This window comes from Aedes aegypti, chromosome 1 (assembly GCF_002204515.2).
Source record: "Aedes aegypti strain LVP_AGWG chromosome 1, AaegL5.0 Primary Assembly, whole genome shotgun sequence".
Lineage (NCBI taxonomy): Eukaryota > Metazoa > Arthropoda > Insecta > Diptera > Culicidae > Aedes > Aedes aegypti.
Window position 1 is genome coordinate 267,408,391 of NC_035107.1, and position 22,038 is coordinate 267,430,428.

Sequence of the window (22,038 nt, forward strand, 5' to 3'; positions counted from 1 at the left end):
GTGGACTGTTTTTGTTTCTGTGATGTTTTCCAAAGTGTTCTTCTTTTACAGCTAAATGTGAGGAAGATCGCAGCGCTCCCTAAATTATCCATATATCTCGTCGGAGGGCGAAACACTAAAAAACGTCCAGCGATTATCAATGCTCATTGTTGATGGTGTTTTTAAATTAGTTAAATTAGCCTAGCGTTTAACTTGATCATCATTTATGTGCCATCCAACGTTGAGATTGATGACAAGAACGATGAGTTCTATGTTAGCCTAGATAAGACCTGCGGAGAGTGTCTAAATCCAAATGCCAAGATAATTTCAAATTGGGAAAGAAACCTGCTACTGACCCGTTATTGGAACGTAATGCTTTCATTTCATTCACTAATTTTTATTTTGTCGATTTCATGCGCTTTTTGAATAGCGCCCAAACCGTTGATTTTAGCGATATGTTTTGTTCGGAGAAGTTTCTTAGTATATTATGATGCAAAAAGTTATCAATCCAGCTAGTAAAACTATTTGATGGTAACATTTAGATAGACATATGGTGTCTTCAGATAAGTTATTTAATTGGCAATTTGAAACTACTTTGTCCAAGACACGAATTTCTATATCTTATACTTTTTGAGATATATACTGCCCATAAATGCATGTCAGTCCCATGTTTGCTGGATTTCCTATTCACATGGGACAATTATGCGTTTATGGACAGTATACCGTGGTATGTGAATGGCCGCTAAAAATCATGTTTTGTATCATATTTTATTTCCAAGATTTTTAACATTCTTCGTGTTTTCTACAAAGTTGTTCTCTTTATTTTGCTGAACATATTATCACGCTATCTTTTGAAGTAACAAAGTTATTTATGAATTACTCTTTTCTCAAGGAGTAGTTTAGGCCCCTATAACTGCCTTCAGCGCAAAATGGCGCAGACAACTACTGCCCATACCCGCATAACAGTCCCATTTGATTTTTCGCCACTTTTGAGTTAGCTTCATGAATAGTATTCATTTTTAGTGTACTTTCTAAAATAAAACTCCAAATTGTATCTTTGTATGGACAAAATGTGAAAAAAATACCAAATCATGTGCGTCCCATATTGAAAGTACCCGCAAAACAGTCCCATTTGATGATTATGAAGAAATTCAGCTAGGGGAAGGCGGGGCAGTATGGTCATACGGGGTAAAATGGGCCACCCTTTATTTGAGCTTAAAACACAGATTTTGATCTCAATAACCTTAGGACCTTATAAAGTATGCTTCAATTAGTCACCACCGTGAAAACTAGGCAAAAAACTGATTTGGAACTTCATATATCGATAAAAATCTGAAATGTTGATGCTACTACGAAAATCTTATAAGATTTTGGATGTGAAAATAAGCTTTGCATAAAGTTTTGTTTATTGACTTCAATTTTTTTCACAGCAGTTCGTTCTTCCATTATTCATAGGCATTATGTGCACAAAATTGTATAGATTCTAAAATAAATTTTCAATAAAATATAATTTATATGAAACATCTAGGAACGGGGCAATATGGTCATAGCCGGTCAAAGCTATCTTATCACAAAAAAAGATAACCAAAAATGGCATGTCATTTTAGCAGTTTAATTGCAATATTGTTATCGCACGTGATTTCAATTAAAACTAGAATTTTTAACTGGTTAAACTTATTTGAACGACTATGTTTGAAAACTGAAGCTCTTAGAACCATGATTTATTGAACTGTCAGCAAAACATACCATTTCATGATTCAAATCAGACTTCAACCCAGTTTTTGTACTAAACTCTATCATACATTATTGTCTTCTTCTAAATTAAGCCTTGCAAATGGTTTTCCAATTAAAATAATAAGATTTAGTATGGTGGCTCATATTGCCCCGTAGGGGGGACCATTTCGCCCCGTATAGTATAGAGTCACACACAAAATAGTGTTTTTCGAAAATGTTCCCAAAAAAAATTCTAAGTAATCTTTTTACCAAAATACAACTGTGGTATGAAAGGAGATGCTTCAAACTACAAATTAAGCTTATGTATCGATTAAATTGTATTGTTTTTCTATGCTTTTCAAGAACTTTTGCTTAGGTGGACCATACTGCCCCTATTGACCCTATACCTATTCCTGTGATGGTTTCTGAATAGAAACAATTAAACAAATCAGGAAAGTACAACTCAACTATAATTAAGAAAACCTCTTATTTTTGTTTAAAAAAGGTTTTACCATAACGACTTCTTCTGTTCTTCGATTAATACTAACACCACATCAGGCTAGCTGCCTGTAAACTAAAATAAAGCAAAATAGTTTTCCTTAGGCTATTCTACTGCTCCATTTACACTCTTCATACGTCCAATCATGATTAGAATCTCCGGCAGGCTAAAGTCCAATAGCGAGAAGTGAGAAGTTTTTTTGGACGCCGCAAGATTACGCACACAGTCGCCAGTGTTTACATGGTCAAACTAAGTGTTTGCAGCACCAAATGCCGAGAAATAGGAAAGCTCCTGACACCCATCAGGATTATCTATATCTTGAGAACCATCAAGTGGACTAAAACAACATGTTCTATTCACCTTTCTTTGATAGTTTTCAAATCCTTCACGCGTCACGTGCTGTGATTTCAGCAAACCTTCCATATGGCCGACCGCAACGGTTTATTTGAATTCAGGAAATCTTCACCATTTTCTCAATTAAATATCACCACTGTACAGCTTAAGAACTTCAAGGGACATTATTACTATTGAAAGATAGTTGATAACTGAAAGCTGCAAAAAAAGTACATTGCAATCGATCGTAAACTCGAACAACAATGTGTCAAGGTGCACGATAACAAAGTAAGCGAATCCCCAGTAATGGGACTGGTATACGGGTATTTAAGCGTTTAGCGAGAGAAATACTCGTATAACGAGTCCCATCTGTAATAACCCTAATTTGGATAGAAAAAAAAACAACCAGTTTTACTAAATTTAAATTATTTACGGTTTTTGCACATTGCAATGATAGTATATTCCCAAGAAACATTTTTTTCTTAAAGAAAAGTTACTCAGAGCTGTTTTATTACACTATTATTTGCTTAATAAATGAATTAATTAAAATAAAACTATTATTAAAGCCTTATTCGCCCAGAAATGGAGAATCTATTCAACAACAACCATTTTAATAACGTTATATAATACATGTTTATTCAATGATCTTACCTTGGCTTTTCAACAATAGTGACATTATAAGTGGCAACTACAACGTTAATTAAACATTTTAACCACCAATGTTGAATGCGCATTGTAGAATCTGCTGTAATGTTACTACTGTTGAATAGCCGAGTTAAGTTCATTGAATAAACATTACCATATTACGTTAATAAAACGGGTGTTATTGAATAGATTCTCCATTTCTGGGCGAATAACGCCTGAAGAATAGTTTCATTTTCATTTTACCTAAGACAATTAATAAACAACTGAGAGCTAAATAAAACAGCTATGGGAAACTGTTCTTAAACACCACTTTTTTGGGAAGTTAGTTAATACATGTATGTTGAAGAGCTTTCTGATTACGAGCAATAGTGGTTGATACATTGAGTCGAATGCATTTAAAAGCGAATATATATTTATCTTCACTGCAGTTCTGTGGCATGTAAGTATTGCAAAAAAAGTGACAAAACAAATGTTGGTAAATATTGGAAAAGCTTGTCAATCAGCTTTTTGTCACATATGGAACAACAGTATCTGAATGGATAGAAACAGCTCATCTTCAAGTATTATAGAGCGGCTATTAAACAACCAAACTAAACTATCAATCAACGTTATTTCAACCTTGGTTCAACTAGCTTTTGAAATAACATGAAAGTGAGGAACTAACGTGCTTCTTAGAATGTATGCAACATTTGATCATCACTTTATACAGCATATACTTTTGTTCAACAATCACAGCTGCTATAAAGCACTAGTTAAGCAGACATGTTTATTAATCGCCCCAAATTGTTTCTTGGGGTGTTTACCCCTCAGAGAAGTTATTTACGTATAGGGGTAGTCGGGCGGTTTGGCCAATGGGGTGGAATGAGCACTAGCCTGGGACACGGTTATATGAAAAATTAAGATTCTCGCTCCAGTCCACTTTTTGGATTGCATTTAGGTCCCATAACAACTGTGCAAAATTACAGCTCGATCGGATAAACTATATTTTAGCGCCAGCCGTTCTAAGTTTGTATGGGATTTACTATGGGAAGACTTACTTTTGCAAAGAAAAATCGCCATATGTCGCCCATTGACCTCTAAAAATTGTGAATACAGACCTCGGTAGGTATTTTTACGATGAAGAATATTGCCGAAGATCTCGAAACAATCCAACACTTGTGAAAAAAGTAATTAAGCATAGAATATGCAGAAATTTTGCCCGATTTTGTTATTATTGTTATTCCTTTACGTGTTAATCAACGTCGCCTTGCCAATATGGTTTCATTGAATAACTTTTTTCACAAGTGTTGGATTGTTTCGAGATCTTCGGCAATATTCTTCATCGTAAAAATACCTATCGAGGTCTGTATTCAGAATTTTTATACAGGTCAATGGGCGACCTATGGCGATTTTTCTTTGCAAAAGTAAGTTTTCCCATAATAAATCTCATACAAATTTTGAACGGCTGGCGCTAAAATATAGTTTGTCCGATCGAGCTGAAATTTTGCACAGTTGTTAAGGGACCTGAATGCCATCCAAAAAGTGGACTGGAGCTATAATCTAAATTTTGTCCCACACTAATGAGCACCCCTTGAAAACTGCATAAATTCTTGAAATTTCATCTGAATTAACATGCGATCCCAAAGCTGACAAGGATATGAAGCAATAGACATGCTACAAGTCAGTGTTTTAAACTAAAAAAAATAAATAAATGAAGTTTGAAAAAACTGTCCATATTTCCCCGAATGGCTCTTTCAAATTTCATCATTTTAGAATGATAAAATTTGACTGTTAGACAGTTTTATTTTTCAAATTCAATCTTTTTGCACGGAGTGTTTATAAACACTAATATCTTTCAAGTGTAGTGAAAAAAAATATTGATTTTTAGATTATATGGTATAATTTTACAAAAATAGGGTGCTCATATCACCCCATTGGTAAAAAATCGACTCCAAAAATTACAAATTTTGAAAAAACTCTCATTCATTCGGGAATTTTATAAGACAATGGAAATCATACAGAACTAGTGTATTGATCTAAGAATTGTTGGAAATCACGCAAAAATCTAAAGTTTCCATCATATTTTCAGCACTTTTAACGATTTTTTCTAAGGGTGGCCAAACTGCCCCACTTTCCCCTAGGTCAATTGATTGATCTCTTCAATCCTAAAAGAGACCGTAAATGTTTCTTTTCTTCACCACAGGCTAATGATGAGACGGTTTTTAGTAATGAAGTCAAAACAGTTGAATCGGATTGATCCCACTGGCCGGGGTACGAGTAACCGTGGGGAAGATCGGGAATCGGGTAATCTACCAGAGCTGCGGCAATACACACGAGCTGGGAATAGCTTTTATACAGAGTGGATTTAGATAAGAGTGGGGTCAATGTCAAAATCGGAACAGCGTCGAACTGTCATTTCCATACAAATTCGCGTTCCAATCGAGCAGGAGACCTGTCAAAACTGGAACATGACGTCACTCTTGTTTACAGGCACTCTACTTTTATAGTGATGGGTGATATGCAGAGGCTCGTGAAGGGGGGGGGGGGGCTGATCAATGAGAGAATGTGCAAGTAGAGGCTCAATGGCCGGTTCTTCAACTTCAGCATAATAAACGTGCACAGCCCTCACTCCGGAAGCACTGATGATGATAAAGACGCTTTTTATGCGCAGCTCGAACGCGAGTACGACAGCTGCCCAAACAATGACGTCAAAATCATCATAGGAGATCTAAACGCTCAGATTGGCCAGGAGCTCAAACCGACGAAAGTTCAGCACCCACCGGCTGACGAACGAAAACGGCTTACGACTAATTGATTTCGCCGCCTCCAAGAATATGGCCATTCGTAGCACTTACTTCCAGCACAGCCTTCCATACCGATACACCTGGAGATCACCACAGCAGACAGAATCACAAATCGACCACGTTCTGATTGATGGACGGCACTTCTCCGACATTATCGACGTCAGCACCTATGCTGGCGCTAACATCGATTCTGACCACGTGATGGTTAAACTGCGCCAAAAACTCTCCGTCGTCAATAACGTACGGTACCGACGGCCGCCCCGGTACGACCTAGAGCGGCTTAAGCATACGCGCAGTACCTCGAGGCTGTATTACCGGAAGAGGGTGAATGAAGCCCCTCTTGAGGACTGCTGTAGAACAGTGAAGGCAGCCATCCACAATGCAGCTGAGAGCACTGTCAGGTACGTGGGACGGAGTCGACGGAACGATTGGTTCGACGAGAAATGTAGGCAGATTCTGAAGGAGAAGAACGCAGCGCGGGCGGTCATTTTATTTTATTTTATTTCCACCGTCTTTGACATGAAGTCACACAGACTGAATTACTGTACTGCATATTCTAAATATTTACTCTAATTCTACCACGAAATACATTTTTAGACAAGTTAAAATCAAATACATTGCTTTTGACGTTAAACACACGAAGACAGGCATCGAACGGATTATTCTGACCATAATTTGTTCTGTGATACGGTATGGCCAGGAACGGGTAGTTCCGTAGTTGCCGTGGTGGAATATTCAGCGGGACCTGTTGCAATAGTGCAGGGCTGTCAATGTTCCCTTGCAAGACGTCGAAAATAAAGAGACACTGCATTTCTACGCGTCTACTCCTCAATGTTTGCAGGTCAATCAATCGACATCGATCAGGGTAGGGCGGTAAGTTTGACGGATCATTCCACGGAAGAGTGCGCAGCGCGAACCGTATGAATTTTTTCTGCACACGTTCAATGGCAAGGATATGTGTGGTGTAGTAGGGGCACCAAACTGGGACAGCATACTCTACAATACTACGCACCAAGGAACAATAGAGCGTTTTTAAGGCGTAGACATCGGTGAAGTCAGCAGCGTGGCGGCGAATGAAGCCTAGAGCAGCGAAGGATTTCGCTACTGTGGCTCCCACATGATCGTTGAATTTGAGCTTCGCATCGATGGTTACTCCCAGATCGCAGATTGAATCCACTCGCTCTATTATAACCGATTCGATGAAATAGTCGTGACTGACAGAGCGACTCCGGCGAGTAAAGGATATGACCTTGCACTTGCTACTGTTGACACTCATTCTGTTGTTTCCACACCAGATCAGCACAGTGTTCACGTCCTCTTGCAGCGTTACACAATCGACTGATGAAGTTATGGTGCGGTACATCTTCAGATCATCAGCGAAGATGCTGCAGCAAGGGACCCGGCAGAACGTGGAGTGTTATAGAAGGAAACGGCAACAGCAGACTCGCCTCTTTCGGGAGAAAAAACGCCGCCTGGAAGATGTTGGAGAGCAGGTACATCACACACCCTGCAGTGGAAGTACGATGGGTAAGAATTGTAGAGGTAGTATTTTTAATTGAATAAATTGTAGATATCCTTACCCAGACATGAAAAAAGTGGTGCTGACGTGGTAGCAATATCAGTAAGTAGCCTGCGGTGTGGAGCGAATAGCCTTGTTTTGTCGTTAGTTATTTCAACAGAAGAGACGGAGTGCGAGGAGATGGAACAGCTGTGCCAGTCTCAAGAAACACGTAAGTTCTATCAGAAGCTCAACGCATCCCGCAACGGCTTCGTGCCGCGAGCCGAGATGTGCAGGGAAAAGGATGAAAGCATTTTGACGAACGAGGTGAGGTGATCGAAAGGTGGAAGCAGCACTTCAACGAACATCTGAATGGTGCAGAGAGCACAGGCAATGAAGGTCGGGACAACGGAGGAAATGCCTTCGTCGGTACTGCGGAGGATGGAAACCAACTAGCCACCACTTTGAGGGAGGTTAAGGACAGTGCCGGATTTGGGCTTCGGGGGGCCCGGGTCAGATCTCATAAAATACAAAATTCAGCACGTTTTGGGATTCCACAAACCAACGTGTTGAATTTGAGTTTTGAACGAGATGGTCGGTCCAAAGATATGAGGGACCCAAATGCAAAGTGGTGTAAATTACATTTTCAATTGTGAGCTATATACAATGAAAAGTTTAACTGTTTTCAAACTTTCCATTAGTATTTTTAGGTGATTTCGCGTCACAAAAAAATTTCCCATACACTTCAGATCTCTAATAGAATTGCAAATATGTTTAAATTTTGAAGTTCTAATAGGAACCCAATAAACTCTTTGAATTTAGCAGTGCCCTACAGGTTTAGGCGTATTTGTTAAGATCCTTCAAGAACGTTAGGCGCATTTTTAATTCCAATATTTTTTAAAAATGAATTAGAGAAGAATGTTGAAGCTTTTGGCTTAACATTCATGTTTTCTTGTAATATACTGTGCGATTCAGATATTAGGTGAAGAAAAACAATAAACTCCAATACTGAAAAGTTGTCTTAAACATTTGAATTGTATGTTCAAATGTCTAAAGAGAAAATATGGAAAGGTATTTTATTGAGTTTTTTGTTCTTAATTTTGGTTCCTCGGAGGGCCCCTCAACCGGGGGCCCGGGGCATTTGACCCCTTGGCACCCCCCCAAAACCGGGCCTGGTTAAGGATGCCATTCACTAGCTCAAGAACAATGAAGCTGCTGGTAAGGATAGCTGAACTCATAAAGATGGGCCCGGACCATTTATTTGCACCGGCTGATAGGCATAATCTGGGAACAGAACAGCTACCGGAGGAGTGGAAGGAAGGGTTGATATGCCCCATCTACAAGAAAGGCGACAAGTTAGATTGTGAGAACTTTTGAGCGATCACCATTCTAAATGCGGCCTACAAAGTATTATCCCAGATCATTTTCCGTCGTCTGTCACCTATAGCACAGACAAACAGACGTAACACTGACGAAATTTCCATCGACCTTTCATTTAACGTTCATTTAAAATTCGCTATGTTACAAATCTCACAACCAGAGGCGTGCGCATCGTTTTTCTTCGCGTGTGACGTTTCACACTACCTCGGTCTTGTTGCACGAATCACTTTTTCGTGTAACATGCCCACCAGATGATGATGGTGTAAATTGGGCGATGGATTTTGAAGAAATTTGTACTAAGTGTTACGTCTGTTTGTCTGTGCCTATAGTAAGTGAGTCCGTGGGAAGTTATCAAGCCGGCTTCGTTGACGGCCGATCGACAACGGACCAGATCTTTACTGTACGGCAAGTCCTCCAAAAATGTCGTGAATACCAGTTCTAAACGCATCACCTTTTCATCGATTAAGGCGGCATACGACAGTATCGACCGCGTAGAGCTATGGAAAATCATGGGCGAGAACAGCTTTCCCGGAGAGCTCACGAGACTGATAAGAGCGACGATGGAAGGTGTGCAAAATTGTGTGAAGGTTTCAGGCGAACATTCCAGTTCGTTTGGATCCCGCCGGGGACTACGACAAGGTGATGGACTTTCGTGCCAGTTTTTCAACATTGCGCTAGCTAGAAGGTGTTATGCGGAGAGCCGGGCTCAACAGCCGGGGTACGATTTTTACGAGATCCAGTCAATTTGTTTGCTTCGCGGATGATATGGACACTGTCGGCCGAACATTTGAAAAGGTGGCAGACCTGTACACTTGCCTGAAACGCGAGGCAGCAAAGGTTGGACTGGTGGTGAATGCGGCCAAGACAAAGTACATGTTAGCTGGTGGGGCCGAGCGCGACAGGTCCCTCCTAGGAAACAGTGTCACGTTAGTCGGGGATACCTTCGAGGCGGTGGACGAGTTCGTCTACCTTCGATCCCTGCTGACGGTTGACAATAAGGTTAGTCGGGAAATACAAAGGTGCATCATCAGTGGAAGTCTTGCCTGCTATGGGCTCCAGAAGAAACTGCGATCAAGAAAGATTCATCCCCGCTCCAAATGCACGATGTACATAAACGCTCATAAGACCGGTACTCTTCTACGGGCATGAGGCGTGGACGATGCTCGAGGAAGACTTGCACGCTCTTGGGGTTTTGGAAGGCCGAGTGCTAAGGGCGATCTTCAGCGGCGTGCAGGAGAACAGTGTGTGGCGGCGAAGAATGAACCACGAGCTCGCTCAACTCTACGGCGAACCCAGTATCCTGAAGACGGCTAAAGCTGGAAGAATACGCAGGGCAGGGCATGTTGCAAGAATGCCGGACAACAGCCGCTACGAATCCGGTCAAAAAAAGTGGAGCGTGGTGCGAATTAGGAGTATTGACCAGGTGCACCAGCGCCTGGAGCGCGTGGGTCGCAGTCGACGATAGAGAGAAGCGGCCATGAACCGAGTGAATTGGCATAATATAGTTTGCTAGGTTTTATCAAGTTAGTTGATGTAAAACCAAATAAATAAAAAAAATAACCTCCATTCATTGAAACGTTTCATCAATGTTGTCCAATAACCAGGTCCATTAACGTTCAACGCTCGATCATCGTAATCATCGTCATCAAAACTTCAAAAGCAGTTTTCATGTTCAAAATTAAAAAATTTTCATTGAAAATGTGTTCACTGTGTTTCGGTTGGAGAATAAAATACAGTTAACAAATTTTCCTGTAATTTTTTTTTGTTTTTGAACGAAAAAATTGCTTTTGAAAATTCCGAAATCAATGACGGATCCTGCCCCCTTAACTCCACTGAGTGAGTTGAGTTTTGATTAGTTTTGACTACCATAAACAAATTCAGTCACTCTACCTTTAGACAAAATTCAAAATTATTCGAACCACTTTCCGAATGTATCCTGATTCTTACAATACTTCACGAGCCGTCTGAATATGATTGCAAACAATTTTGTTCAATGTTTATGGTGGCCGTAAGCGCCATCGACATGTTTACCAAGCACAAAGGCATAATTCCGAGAACAGGCCTTAATTGATAAATGAGAGTCGGTTCCTCGTGGTGTCGCGTTACGCTGAAATGTGTCATAAGTATCCATCTATTATTATATTTCTGGAAATCAATTTATCATTATGCTTTGACATTGATTTTAACATATATCTATACTTTGTGGAATACTGACGAATTCTTTAAAACTTCATCATATATTGATCGTAGAACAGATTGTTTGTGCGCATTACAAGAATGCTAAAATCTGTTGAATTTTTAATGTTCGAATAAAAAACCTCAATGTTCTTGATCTGATGAGAAAATAGCACTGAAATGAAGTTTTTTAACTGGAACTCCTTATCTTTAGCATTAATGTTGCTTATTGATTCGAAATCGATTGCAAGTAGAATATTGAGGAGAAGGATGCTGCGTGGGCGATCATATAGAGGACCAGGACGAACGTGGATTGTTTTAGACGGAAATAGAAATAGGAGATCCATCTTTGCCGCAGCCGTGCCGGTCGCAAAAATATGCTTCATATGCTTTGATGTGCAGGGATAAGGTTGGGGGCTTATTGACGAAAACGAGTTGATCGAAAGGTAGAAGCAGCAGTTCAATGAACACCTGAATGGTAGCCAGTGTTGACTTGACTGTTGGAAGTAATATACGTTATTTCCGCGGCTGATGGAAACCAAGCAGCCCCCACTTTAAGGATACCATTCAACAGCTCAAGAACAGCAAATTCAGATTGAAATGATGGCATTGGAGCTGAACTCAACAAGATGATAGGCACAATTTGGGAAACAGAACAGTTATCGTAGGAGTGGAAGGAAGAGATTGTATGTCCCATTCACTAGGAAGGCGTGTGAAAACTTCCGAACGGTCGTCATTCTAAGTGCCACCTTGAAATTGTAAAGGCCGTACGGGAAATCCCTAAAAAAAGAGTGATCGAATTCAACATTTTGCTAGAAAGTGTTATTCCGAATGCTGAGTATTATAATCGATCTTCAACTGATCCAGTCAATTTGCTTGTTTCGCGGATAGTTAGGACATTGTGAAGAAGGTTTGATCAAAAAATATTTAAAGCCCCGATTCTAAACCAGATACGCCTTCATGTTCATTGGAAATTACGGTTGAAAAGAAACACACAGAAACACTTAATTTTTATCATCCTCGTTTTATTATGTATTGCACATCAGTCGTTTACACATTCCGCATTCACTGTCCACTTTCATTTGGCAATTTTATTCCCTACATTAGCTTCTCGTTTATCCTCTGCTCATTGCTCATCCATGAGCATGAATCAATTCTTCTCACAACCAAAATTTCACACTCATACGACGAAATCATGTGACTGTGCAACCTTCGGGATTGTATGTGTACTGTATGTATGTCTGTGCATTATTGTCACTATAGTATATGTGAAACAGAAATCATCCATTTACTTCTTCTTCCTGATCTAGAATTGAACTCGCATCCTGATAACAAAAATTAAAAAATAGAGTTAAAATAGATTGTAAATGATAATTACTTCAATCCGTCCAGAGAAAGAGTTCTAAGTGCAAAGCATTGATTGAATGGAGTGATATTTCTTCTCTATTTCAAATGTCACAACTTTCACAGACATAAAAACTTTAAAAGCTATTTACAAATCTCTTAGCTTTCAGCGCTTACGTGCTAGTTAAATTACTATACCCTAGTGAAACTTATGGACTAATTCGAGAAAAAAACAGTACAGTAAATTGTAAACGAACGTCGTTGGGGTTCCTTGTCTTTTGATTCTCTCTTTTTGTCGTCGCTCTTATTCCCCATTGGTTTTCCAGCATGGTCTGCTTTCAGTAACGGCTTTTTCGAACACGCCGTATTTCACGTTTCGAAGGAAACTCAGATCTTCCGTTCGAGCTATCGGCCACCGAACAGACAACAGATGCTGGATAACAGCTGATTTGCTCTCTTAGAGCAATTAAGCAGCTTTTATGCAGTACAATTGATTGTCCGGCTGGGAAAGATGTCCATTTAAGATGCGGAATAGTTGCAAGCTAGTTTTTGCTTTTAGGAAACATAAGCTTTTCCGGTTCTATTGTTTATCTACTTCGGCGTGCCGCATTTCATCGTGAGTGAGTAGCTTACGTTCTTTTTAGCTCGTTCTAAAAATTAACGCAAATTACAAATATGATGTAGTTGTGATTTGTAAAAATAGTATAAGACGAAGTTGTTTGAAGCAAGTGCAACATGATGAGTCCTGTTCGTTTCCTTCGGGCGTTTTCTACAGTGTTCGTCGCCGTTGCTGGTGCTGCCATCTGGTGGAAAAGAACGATTGGCGAAATGTTTTCTTGTTTTGCATTTGTGGTCTTCTTATAGCTTTCATCAATACCGCATATCGGCGACATTTCGCTTAGCTACCCTTGTTTGTTTTAAAGCTTATCAGCGCTATTTCAGAACTTAACGTACATTTAGCGATTATTTGTATCCTCTCCAGTTATAAGGCATGAAAATCTATAGTGGTGGAAAGATTCGTTGCTGAAATAGAGAAAAATGCCACCTAGCGGCAAACGATGAAAATCATTCTCGTTAACTCCGAGTTAACGATTCGGAATAGATTTTGTAACAGTTATCATCCTACTAGTGTTTGTGATAATTTAGAATTCAAACTTGGGCATGGAAGCGTGTGTCAGTGTATAGCTTTTGGTTTCACAGAAAGAATAATCTGCGGCGCGGAAGCCACTTCAGTTGTTCACCGAACCCACGTAGACCCGATGCCTCGTGGCCGAGTAGCTGTCCTCGACGGTTTTGCCGACGGCCTGGTAGAAGCTGGAGCTCTTTCCGTTCGGGAAGCTGGAGCTGATCGGGGACGATTCGATGTTCTTGTTTGGTTCCGACTCGAGGTTTCCGTTGGACAGGGCCAGTTTGTCGTCCTTGTCCTTCTTGGGCTAGAGGGGGTGGAGAAGAAAGTGAGAGATGAATTGGATTAGACTGGATTTCAATTTGAGTGTAACGTTAGTCATTCATGGAATATAGAAAATATCATACTTTGTGATGAGAATTCTGAGAGGGCTCCGATGAGAATCATGAAAGGATTCTGATGGGAGTCCTGAGAGGATTCTGATGGGAATCGTTAGAGAAGAATTCTCATCAAGATTCTGATTTATTTTGAGAATCCTTAATCCTAATGAGAATATTGACAGGATTTTGATGACAATCCTGAAAGAAATCTGATGAGAATCTCAGTAGTAGTAGCGGATTCTTAGGGGCCTCAAAATGATGGTGAAAATAACTCACAGTATTAGAAATTGAGTTTTTAACAAATTAAACTGTTTGTGTAAATTAGGTTTGGAGGGGGCCTAAATTGGTAACGGGTAGGAGTCCCTATCCAGCTTTTTACGAGCGCTAATGACCGCCACGAAGAAGCTCGCTTTCTGGTGGGTCGTTTGATATAAAATCGATAAGATCGATCAAAAACTTGTCAAATGACCCAACTCAAATATCAGATAGTTTGATCCCAACCAGAAAGCGAGCCAGATTGTGGCAGCCTTTTGCGTTCGTAAAAAGCTGGATATTGATTACGTTAGCGTTTATTTCAACTCAGTTGAGGAAATAATCCACCAGTAGATAGTGTTTTCAACACCAACCAGGGATTTCCCAAACCCACCAAGAACGGATGGCCCAATATTGTAGCAGACGGCGTGACCCTTCCAAACCCGACAGTTTAATTTTGTCCAAAAAAGTTTTAACTTGTTGATTTATATATCGAGCCCTGAAGATAGTCCAATAGCCGGACCGAAACGTCGGCGATGATTAAAAATTTGTCAACGCAATTAATTAGACTGAAAGCCGAAACTCCGAAAATATCTACCACCTATCCAGTCGAAACATACTACTTTATCCAGAAGTTTCTACAGAAATTCCGTCAAAAAATCCTCCAAGGATTATTTCAGAAATTGCATAAGAAATTTATTCAGATATCATTTCGGGGCTTACTCCAAACGTGGCTCCAGGGGTTCTTCCTTTAAATTTCTGCAGGATTTCCTCTAGTCCTTCAGAAACTTCTCCAGAAAATCCTCCAGGGATGTTTAAAACATACACCTACACGTTTAATGCTTCCAGTAGATGATTTGCCATTCGAAGAAAGCACCACACTAGACAACGGACTAGCATGCAACGCCCAGTGGCACAGTCGGAAAAGATTCCTCTCGAAAAATTTTCCGGCCCGAAGCGGGAATCGAACCCACACTCTTTGACTCGATGCGGCTAAATGCTTGGTAAACTGCTCCAGGGAATTCCCCCAAAAATGCTCTGGGGTTTACTTTGGAAATAGCTTAAGAATAAATTCAAAAATTCCTGAAGAGATTATTTCAGAAATTACACCAGTTGTTTATTTAGATTTTTTTCAGTTTTCGTTTAAGAATAACCTCCAAGGTTCTCCTAAACTTCCTGCGGAAGTTCATTCAGGAATTTCTCTAAGAATATAGGGAATTCTCAATGAATTCCTTTAGAGATCACAAATTACTTCAGAAATTTGTACAACAGTTCTACAGCAATTCATCATACCTTCAGGAATTACTTGGATTCCCTCTGAGAATTCCTCTAGAGATTTTTCCAGGAATTCCTCCTGGGGTCCCTTCAGGGTTTCTTCCTTCGATTCTTCTTTGGAAATTCCTCAATGAAGTCCGTAGGGAATTTCTCTAGAAATTCTTTCAGAAACTCCTCTAGGAATATTTGCAGGGATTTCTTATGGTGTTCTAGAAGAAATTTCATCAGAGATTCCTCCTGAAATATCTCAAGGGATCCCACAAAAAATTTATTCAAATAACCCTCCAGGGCTTACTTCAGCAATTCATCTTAGTATTTCCTGCAACAATTGCACGATAGACTCTCACAGAAATTCTTCCGGAAAAGTTCTTATAAGAAATTCTTTATGGAATCTTTGGAGGAATTCCAAAAAAAAATCTACAGAAATTCGTTAAGAAATCCTTAAATAAACTAATTTGAGTAATTTGAGAATTCCTGGATGATTTATTGAAGGAATTTAGGGGGAAAACTCTGGAAGGATAGCTAAAAGAACTCTTGGAAGTATCACTGTAAGAATCCCATGGAGAGTACCTGGGAAAGTACCAGACAAAAATCCTTAAGAAATCTATGCAAGTATTCTGGAAGGAATCTCTGAATGAATTTCTGAAGTAAAATCTGAAGGGTTTTGATATCCCTTGATACATCTCCTGAGGAATTCCTGGTAGTGGTATACCTAGAAATCTCTTGGTGAGTTTCTTAAGATGCTTCTGGAGAAAAAACCTCCAAAAAATCTTGAGCAAAATTTTGCCAAATAGTTTTGGAAGAATACCTGGTAGTATTCCTGCAGGATTCTTTGGACACATTAAATGAAGATTTCCTTGCTGAAACTATGAAGTAATTACTGCAGGAATTGTTGAAGACATTTGTAGTGGAATTTATGAAAAAAATAACCGGAGGAAATCTTGGATAAATACCTGGAGAATTCTATATTAAGAAATCATGAGGAATAGAATTTCTAAAGTAATTTTTGAATAAATCTTTCGGAGAATTTCGAGAGAAGTCCCTGGAGAAATACCTGGAACGAATCTCGGAAAGAATTTCTGAAGTAAATTATGGAAGGCTTTAATATCCTTTGATACATCTCCCGAAGAATTCTTGGCAGTGATTTACCTAGAGAAATCTCTTAATGAGTTTATTTAGATGTTTCTGAAGTAATACTTTAAATAATTCTTGAACAAAATTTTGGCAGGTTTCTATGGAAAAATTCATTGAAGATTTCTTTGCTGAAACTATGAAAGAAACTGTTGGGGACATTTGTAGTGGAATCCATGAAAAAACAGGAGAAATTATTGGAGAAATACCTGTAGATCTATATTTAAGAAATCATGACGAATAACTGGAAGAATTTTTAAGTAGTAGAGCTTCTAAGAAATAATTTTTGAATAAATCTTTCGGAGAATTTCGAAAGAAGTCTCTGGAGGAATACCTGAAGAAACTCTTAGCGAAATCATTGCAAATTTTCTGAGAGGAGTCTCTGGAGGGATTTCTGAAAGAATCTGAAATTTTTTTTGAGGAATTCTTGACGGTGGTATACCTGGAGAAATTGTTGAAAGCAATCTAAAGGAAATTCCGGACGTACTCCATGAGGAATATCTGGAATAATTTAAGAGTAATCTCTTGAAAAATTTATGTATGAATACCCGATAAAAATTATGAAGTAAATCATGGCTATTTTCTTGGAAGAATGAAGAATTTTCTGGATGATTCCCTGGAGAAATATCTGGAGGAATTTCTGAAGCAACCCATTAAACAATTTTGCTGAAAAGTGGTTCTTAGCTTATTTCAGTTCAATAAACTATTGTTCGGCTGGTATTACATGGGGATTATTGTAGAAGAAAGATTGCCACATTTCAGTAGCAGTCTCTGGAGGAATATATAGAAGAGTTTTCGAAGTGCCTCTGGAAATATTTCTGGACGTACTCAGGGTGGAATTCTTGTAAAAATCCTTACGGTTTTTCCTACAGAAATTCCTTAAGCAAATCAAAGAGGAGTTCATGAAAAACAACCCGAAGGAATTAGTTGTAAATACTCTAGAGATATATTAGATGAATTTCTAGCGGAACTGCTGAAGGAAGTCTTTGAGGAAATTCTGTAAAAATCGCTGGAGTACTTTATGGAAGAATCGTTGAAGAATAAGACATTCTTAGAAGAATTCCTGGAAGAATTTCTGAAGCATTCCTTGTAGAATTTTCAGGAGAAATTACTGGATACATTTCCAGACGAATTTTAGAACGAATTCGAGAAGGAGTTTTTTGAGGAATATGTCAAGAAATTTGATGGAGGTTTCATTAAAACAAAATCAGGAGGAAGCTCTGTAGTCATTTATGAAGAAGCTCTGTAGCCAATTTATGAAGAATTTTCTGGATTAATCTTATAAGATGTATACTAATGTATACTAATGTATACTAATGTAAAAATCTGGAGAAATCTCTGGAGGAATTTCTGAAGTGATTTCTCAAGTAATCTCTGGAGAATTTTCTGAAGGAATCTCTTATGGTAACTTCTTTAGGAATTCATGCCGTAATTTCTGCAGAAAATTCTTGATGAATCACAGAAATTTCCAGAAAGAAATCCCTTGAAGATTGTATATAAGTGGAATCTCTGAAGAAATCACTAAGAAACGGAAACGAAGAGGGGGTAAATAAACGTAACGAAAAATAAAATCTTCATACAAAAAGCAATCATCTAAACCACTTACCTTTCGCTGCGTGTAGGCCTTCTTGTAGAAGTTGGAGAACAGGAAGTAGAACATCACAGCGTGGGCACCAATGAAGTAAGCGAAGGCGATTGGGTAGTTGCATGGGTTCCAGATCAGCAGCTGGAAGGCGTGCAGCATCACCATGACGAATTGGATCTGCGAAAAGGGTTTAAGTCATCATCATCATCATCACTCAGCCTTATCTAGTTGACGAATGCACCATCAATCAATCACGATGCACTTACCATTTGGAGAACGGTCAGGTACTTCTTCCACCAGAGGTACTTCTGGACCTTTGGTCCCATGGCGGCCAGCATGTAGTAGGCGTACATGATGATGTGTACGAACGTGTTCAGCAAACCGAAGAACGAACTGTGGCCACCTGTGGGTTGTTGAGAAATCGAGAAAAGAACGCGATAAAATGTCAGCCGATGGATTAACAACACTTGCAATCGTCCGGATCAATTCGGTCAAGTGCCGACCTCGATCCCAAGTGTCAACCGTTGGTGCCATTATTGAAAGTGCAATATGGGCACTCAAGTCGTATATTTTCCCATGGCTGGTTCTATTGCTAAAATGCCATTTTTAATGCAGGGGCCATCTCGGATAGCCAAGGTTTAATTTATGGTTTATCTGCAGAGAGGGTCAAATGCGAGCGCATCAGCAGTCCAACCCGTGTCATTCTCGCGCCTACAATGTGGTATTGTGCCTCGCTGGATGGGTGGAACATTCTAAATCTGATCGCAGCGGAATGTGCTATGAAATTTTCTTTCGTCTATGTATAAATTTAGTACCGTTTTGATTCATATTACGGACAGCTTCAAATTCCGGACACTCTATTTTGTATGGGAAACATTTCATACGAAATGTTTCAATTTTCGCCGTTCAAAAGTTCTCATTTTCAAGGCTCGCTTTAACAAGCATTTTCTATAGATATCTATGAAAATTTATACCACCCAACTTCCTTAGGTGTCTCTCTAGTGGTTTAACGATTTCATTTGATGATTTGACTTTTCTCTTTATGATTTGTTTGACCTGTCCGGAATTCGAATCGAAGTGTCCGAAATATGAGGCAAAAGTAAGGAAGCGTCCGGAATAAGAACCATGTAAAGCTCACACTTTTCTATTTATTTAAAATTATTCAAGTTTCGGAATCGAAATCTTCACTCACCATTCGAAAGTTAAAAGGCTTGAAGTTTCGATAACGAGGAGGAATTATACGGAGTGATTTATTTTATATGCTTTTTTGTGTGTTATTCTTCACTGAGGCCTTAAGTGTCCGTAATATGAATCAAAACGGTAATTGACTAGAAATGAACTTGGATTATTCCGTTATTTTTTTTTTCAAGTTGAAAAATAATTAACACATTTGGTTTATCTTAAAACGGGGTACCGTAATCCGGGGTAACATTGATCAGTTTTTGAGATATTTCTTAAATTTTTCATTTGAAAATACAAATGTCACATGTTTTATATTTTTAAAACAAGTACTGGCACCCATAGTTCGTGTCTATATACTGTATTTCTGTTTTCAAAAGATTTAAGGATGTTTGAATAAATGTTTTAAGTGATTTTTTGATTTAGCTGATATGGGGTAACATTGATCACCCATGTAAACCACGTTCAGTAATATTGAAAATGTCGTTACTTACTTAAATCATGGCCCCTGAAGCCGAATATGAAAACCAAACTCTTACAAGTCATTTACTTTTTGAGTTGTTTCAAAAATAAAAACACCTCGAACCTTGGAATACGCCTAAAGGTAGGCAATTGCCTAAGGAAATTCTACATTCTTAACAGTTATTCGTCAATGTTGCCTAACTGCACATTCTTATGAAAGTTTTGACAGCAGAATCGTTTTTGACAATGCCATTTTCAGTAAGAATCACATTTTCCTTGCTCATATCGCTTGCACAACTTACGTGAGACATGAATCTTCGGTAGTGTCATCTTTAACCATTGAAATTATTGTTTTAAAAAGTTGTTAAATTTACGCATGAAGTAAATGCAATTTTCGAAACTATCTTAATTTTCATTAGCTCATGATTTTAGGAAGGAGAAGCGCAATTCATGCTTTGAAAATATTTCATCAATAAATGATGATACGAACTGTTTACGAGATGGGTCATTCCGATCAATGTTACCCCGCTGATCAATGATACCCCGGATTACGGTACCGTAATTTCGGGTGAAATTGATCATTTTTCACGGTTTATCTAGTCTGTGTTCTATAATGTTAACAATGCCAAACAACTAAATGCAGGAAAACAAGTACGAAAGTGAGCATCATCGACTTATGTACCGAAATTTTCTAACAAATATCATTTTAGTGTTAACAAATACCTCTAAAATAAAAAAAAATCAGAGGATCTCATTTCGGGGTGAAATTGATCACTTGTCAATGCCATTATTGTTAGTTTCCAAAACATCTCTATATGATAAATTTGAGCTCCCTGAATCCGAATATGCTTGTAAAATTCTTAACAATTCAATATTTATATAAATAACGAATAGTTAAATATCAAGAATTACGCGGTAAACGCCTGAATGTATGCAATTTCCTAAGGAATTCAATGATATCTAACAGAAATTCTATTATTTCAACCATATGAGCTAATTGGTACGAGTTTTGGTTATGAAATCTGGTTTGGGGATATATCTCAAGCATCCTCACAAGCTTTCAGGTTCATACCATTTTCAAATCCTTGCTTATAAATAGAAGTTCATAGGTGTTTGTCAATACTGTACCGTGCATGATTTTGAAATTTTACGTTATTTTCATACACGGGAAAAAAATCTGTGGTAAAAAATACTATTGTAGCTGACTACGCCCATTCTTGAAACTACCATGGAATTTCAGACCAATTTACCATGTTTACGGTACAGCCCACCACATTACTGGTACGTTTGACAGAAATAATTTACAACAATCTGATTTCGACAACAGACATGGTAAAATCAAGCGCATTTCTGATCTGCTGAAAATTGCCGGTGCGAGCGCTTATGTTAACCCCCTAAAATGGTAGTTTTTACCGCACAATTTTTTTGCATGTAGTAACAAACATTCTTTAACGCAAAAAACTTCACATCACACAATTCAACAATAGTTACGACAAGCAACGTTCATTTACTGCAGCTTACATTAATATTTGTGCTCCATTACGAATAAATAAAATCGTGTAATACGATGATCAATTACACCCGATTTTACGGTATCTTTGATAATGGAGGGTAACTTTGATAATGAATGTCACTTCATGGCAGAGCTCCTTTCGTTGGAACCACGAACATTTTTTGGGGCTTTACATTCGAATATTGACAAATTTATGAAATTTTAAAACATTTACAAGCAATCTGTTCTGCAATCACCGTTTAACGAAGTTTTAAAAATTAATTCTTGACTGCTTAATTATAGTTGAACTTGAATTTGTTCCTTAATCTCTAAGTAAAAAGTATTTGTACAAATGAAGGAAATTTTTGTAATCTGGTGTACTGCTCCAGAAGAGCCCGATTTTGTGTATTTTTTATTAAGAGATAATCAGAAATCCGTACACCTAAGGAATGAATCAAAATCCGTCCACACAAAACGCCCACTATTTGTAAGAAGTGTACGGATTTTGAGCCTGTATGGATTTCGGTCCCCACAGTACACGGGAAAAAATTCTGTGGTAAAAATGACAATTTTAGCTGACTACGCCCATTCTTAAAACTACCATGGAAATTCAGACCAAATTACTATGTTTATGGTACACCCCAACGCATTACTGATACATTTGACTGAAATAATTTACGACAATCTAATTCCAACTACAGATATGGTAAAATCAAGCGCATTTCTGGTCTGCTGAAAATTGCCGGTGCGAGCGCTTAAGTTTACCCCCTATAATGGTAGTTTTTACCGCACAATTTTTTTGCGTGT

At 38.6% G+C, this 22,038-nt stretch overlaps 1 protein-coding gene across 2 annotated transcripts in view; it reads right to left on the minus strand.

Moving 5' to 3' along the window:
• Positions 1–12,009: 12,009 nt before the first annotated feature.
• LOC5568917 (elongation of very long chain fatty acids protein AAEL008004) overlaps positions 12,010–22,038 on the minus strand; it is a 129,283-nt gene continuing 119,254 nt past the window's right edge. For both annotated transcript variants that reach the window (XM_021837732.1, XM_021837731.1), the window contains exons 6-8: positions 18,365–18,501; positions 18,120–18,275; positions 12,010–13,782 (exon numbers count right to left, since the gene is read on the minus strand). In XM_021837732.1, coding sequence (XP_021693424.1) covers positions 13,579–13,782; positions 18,120–18,275; positions 18,365–18,501 — 497 coding nt within the window. In that variant the 3' untranslated portion in view covers positions 12,010–13,578. The remainder of the gene's footprint in view (positions 13,783–18,119; positions 18,276–18,364; positions 18,502–22,038) is intronic.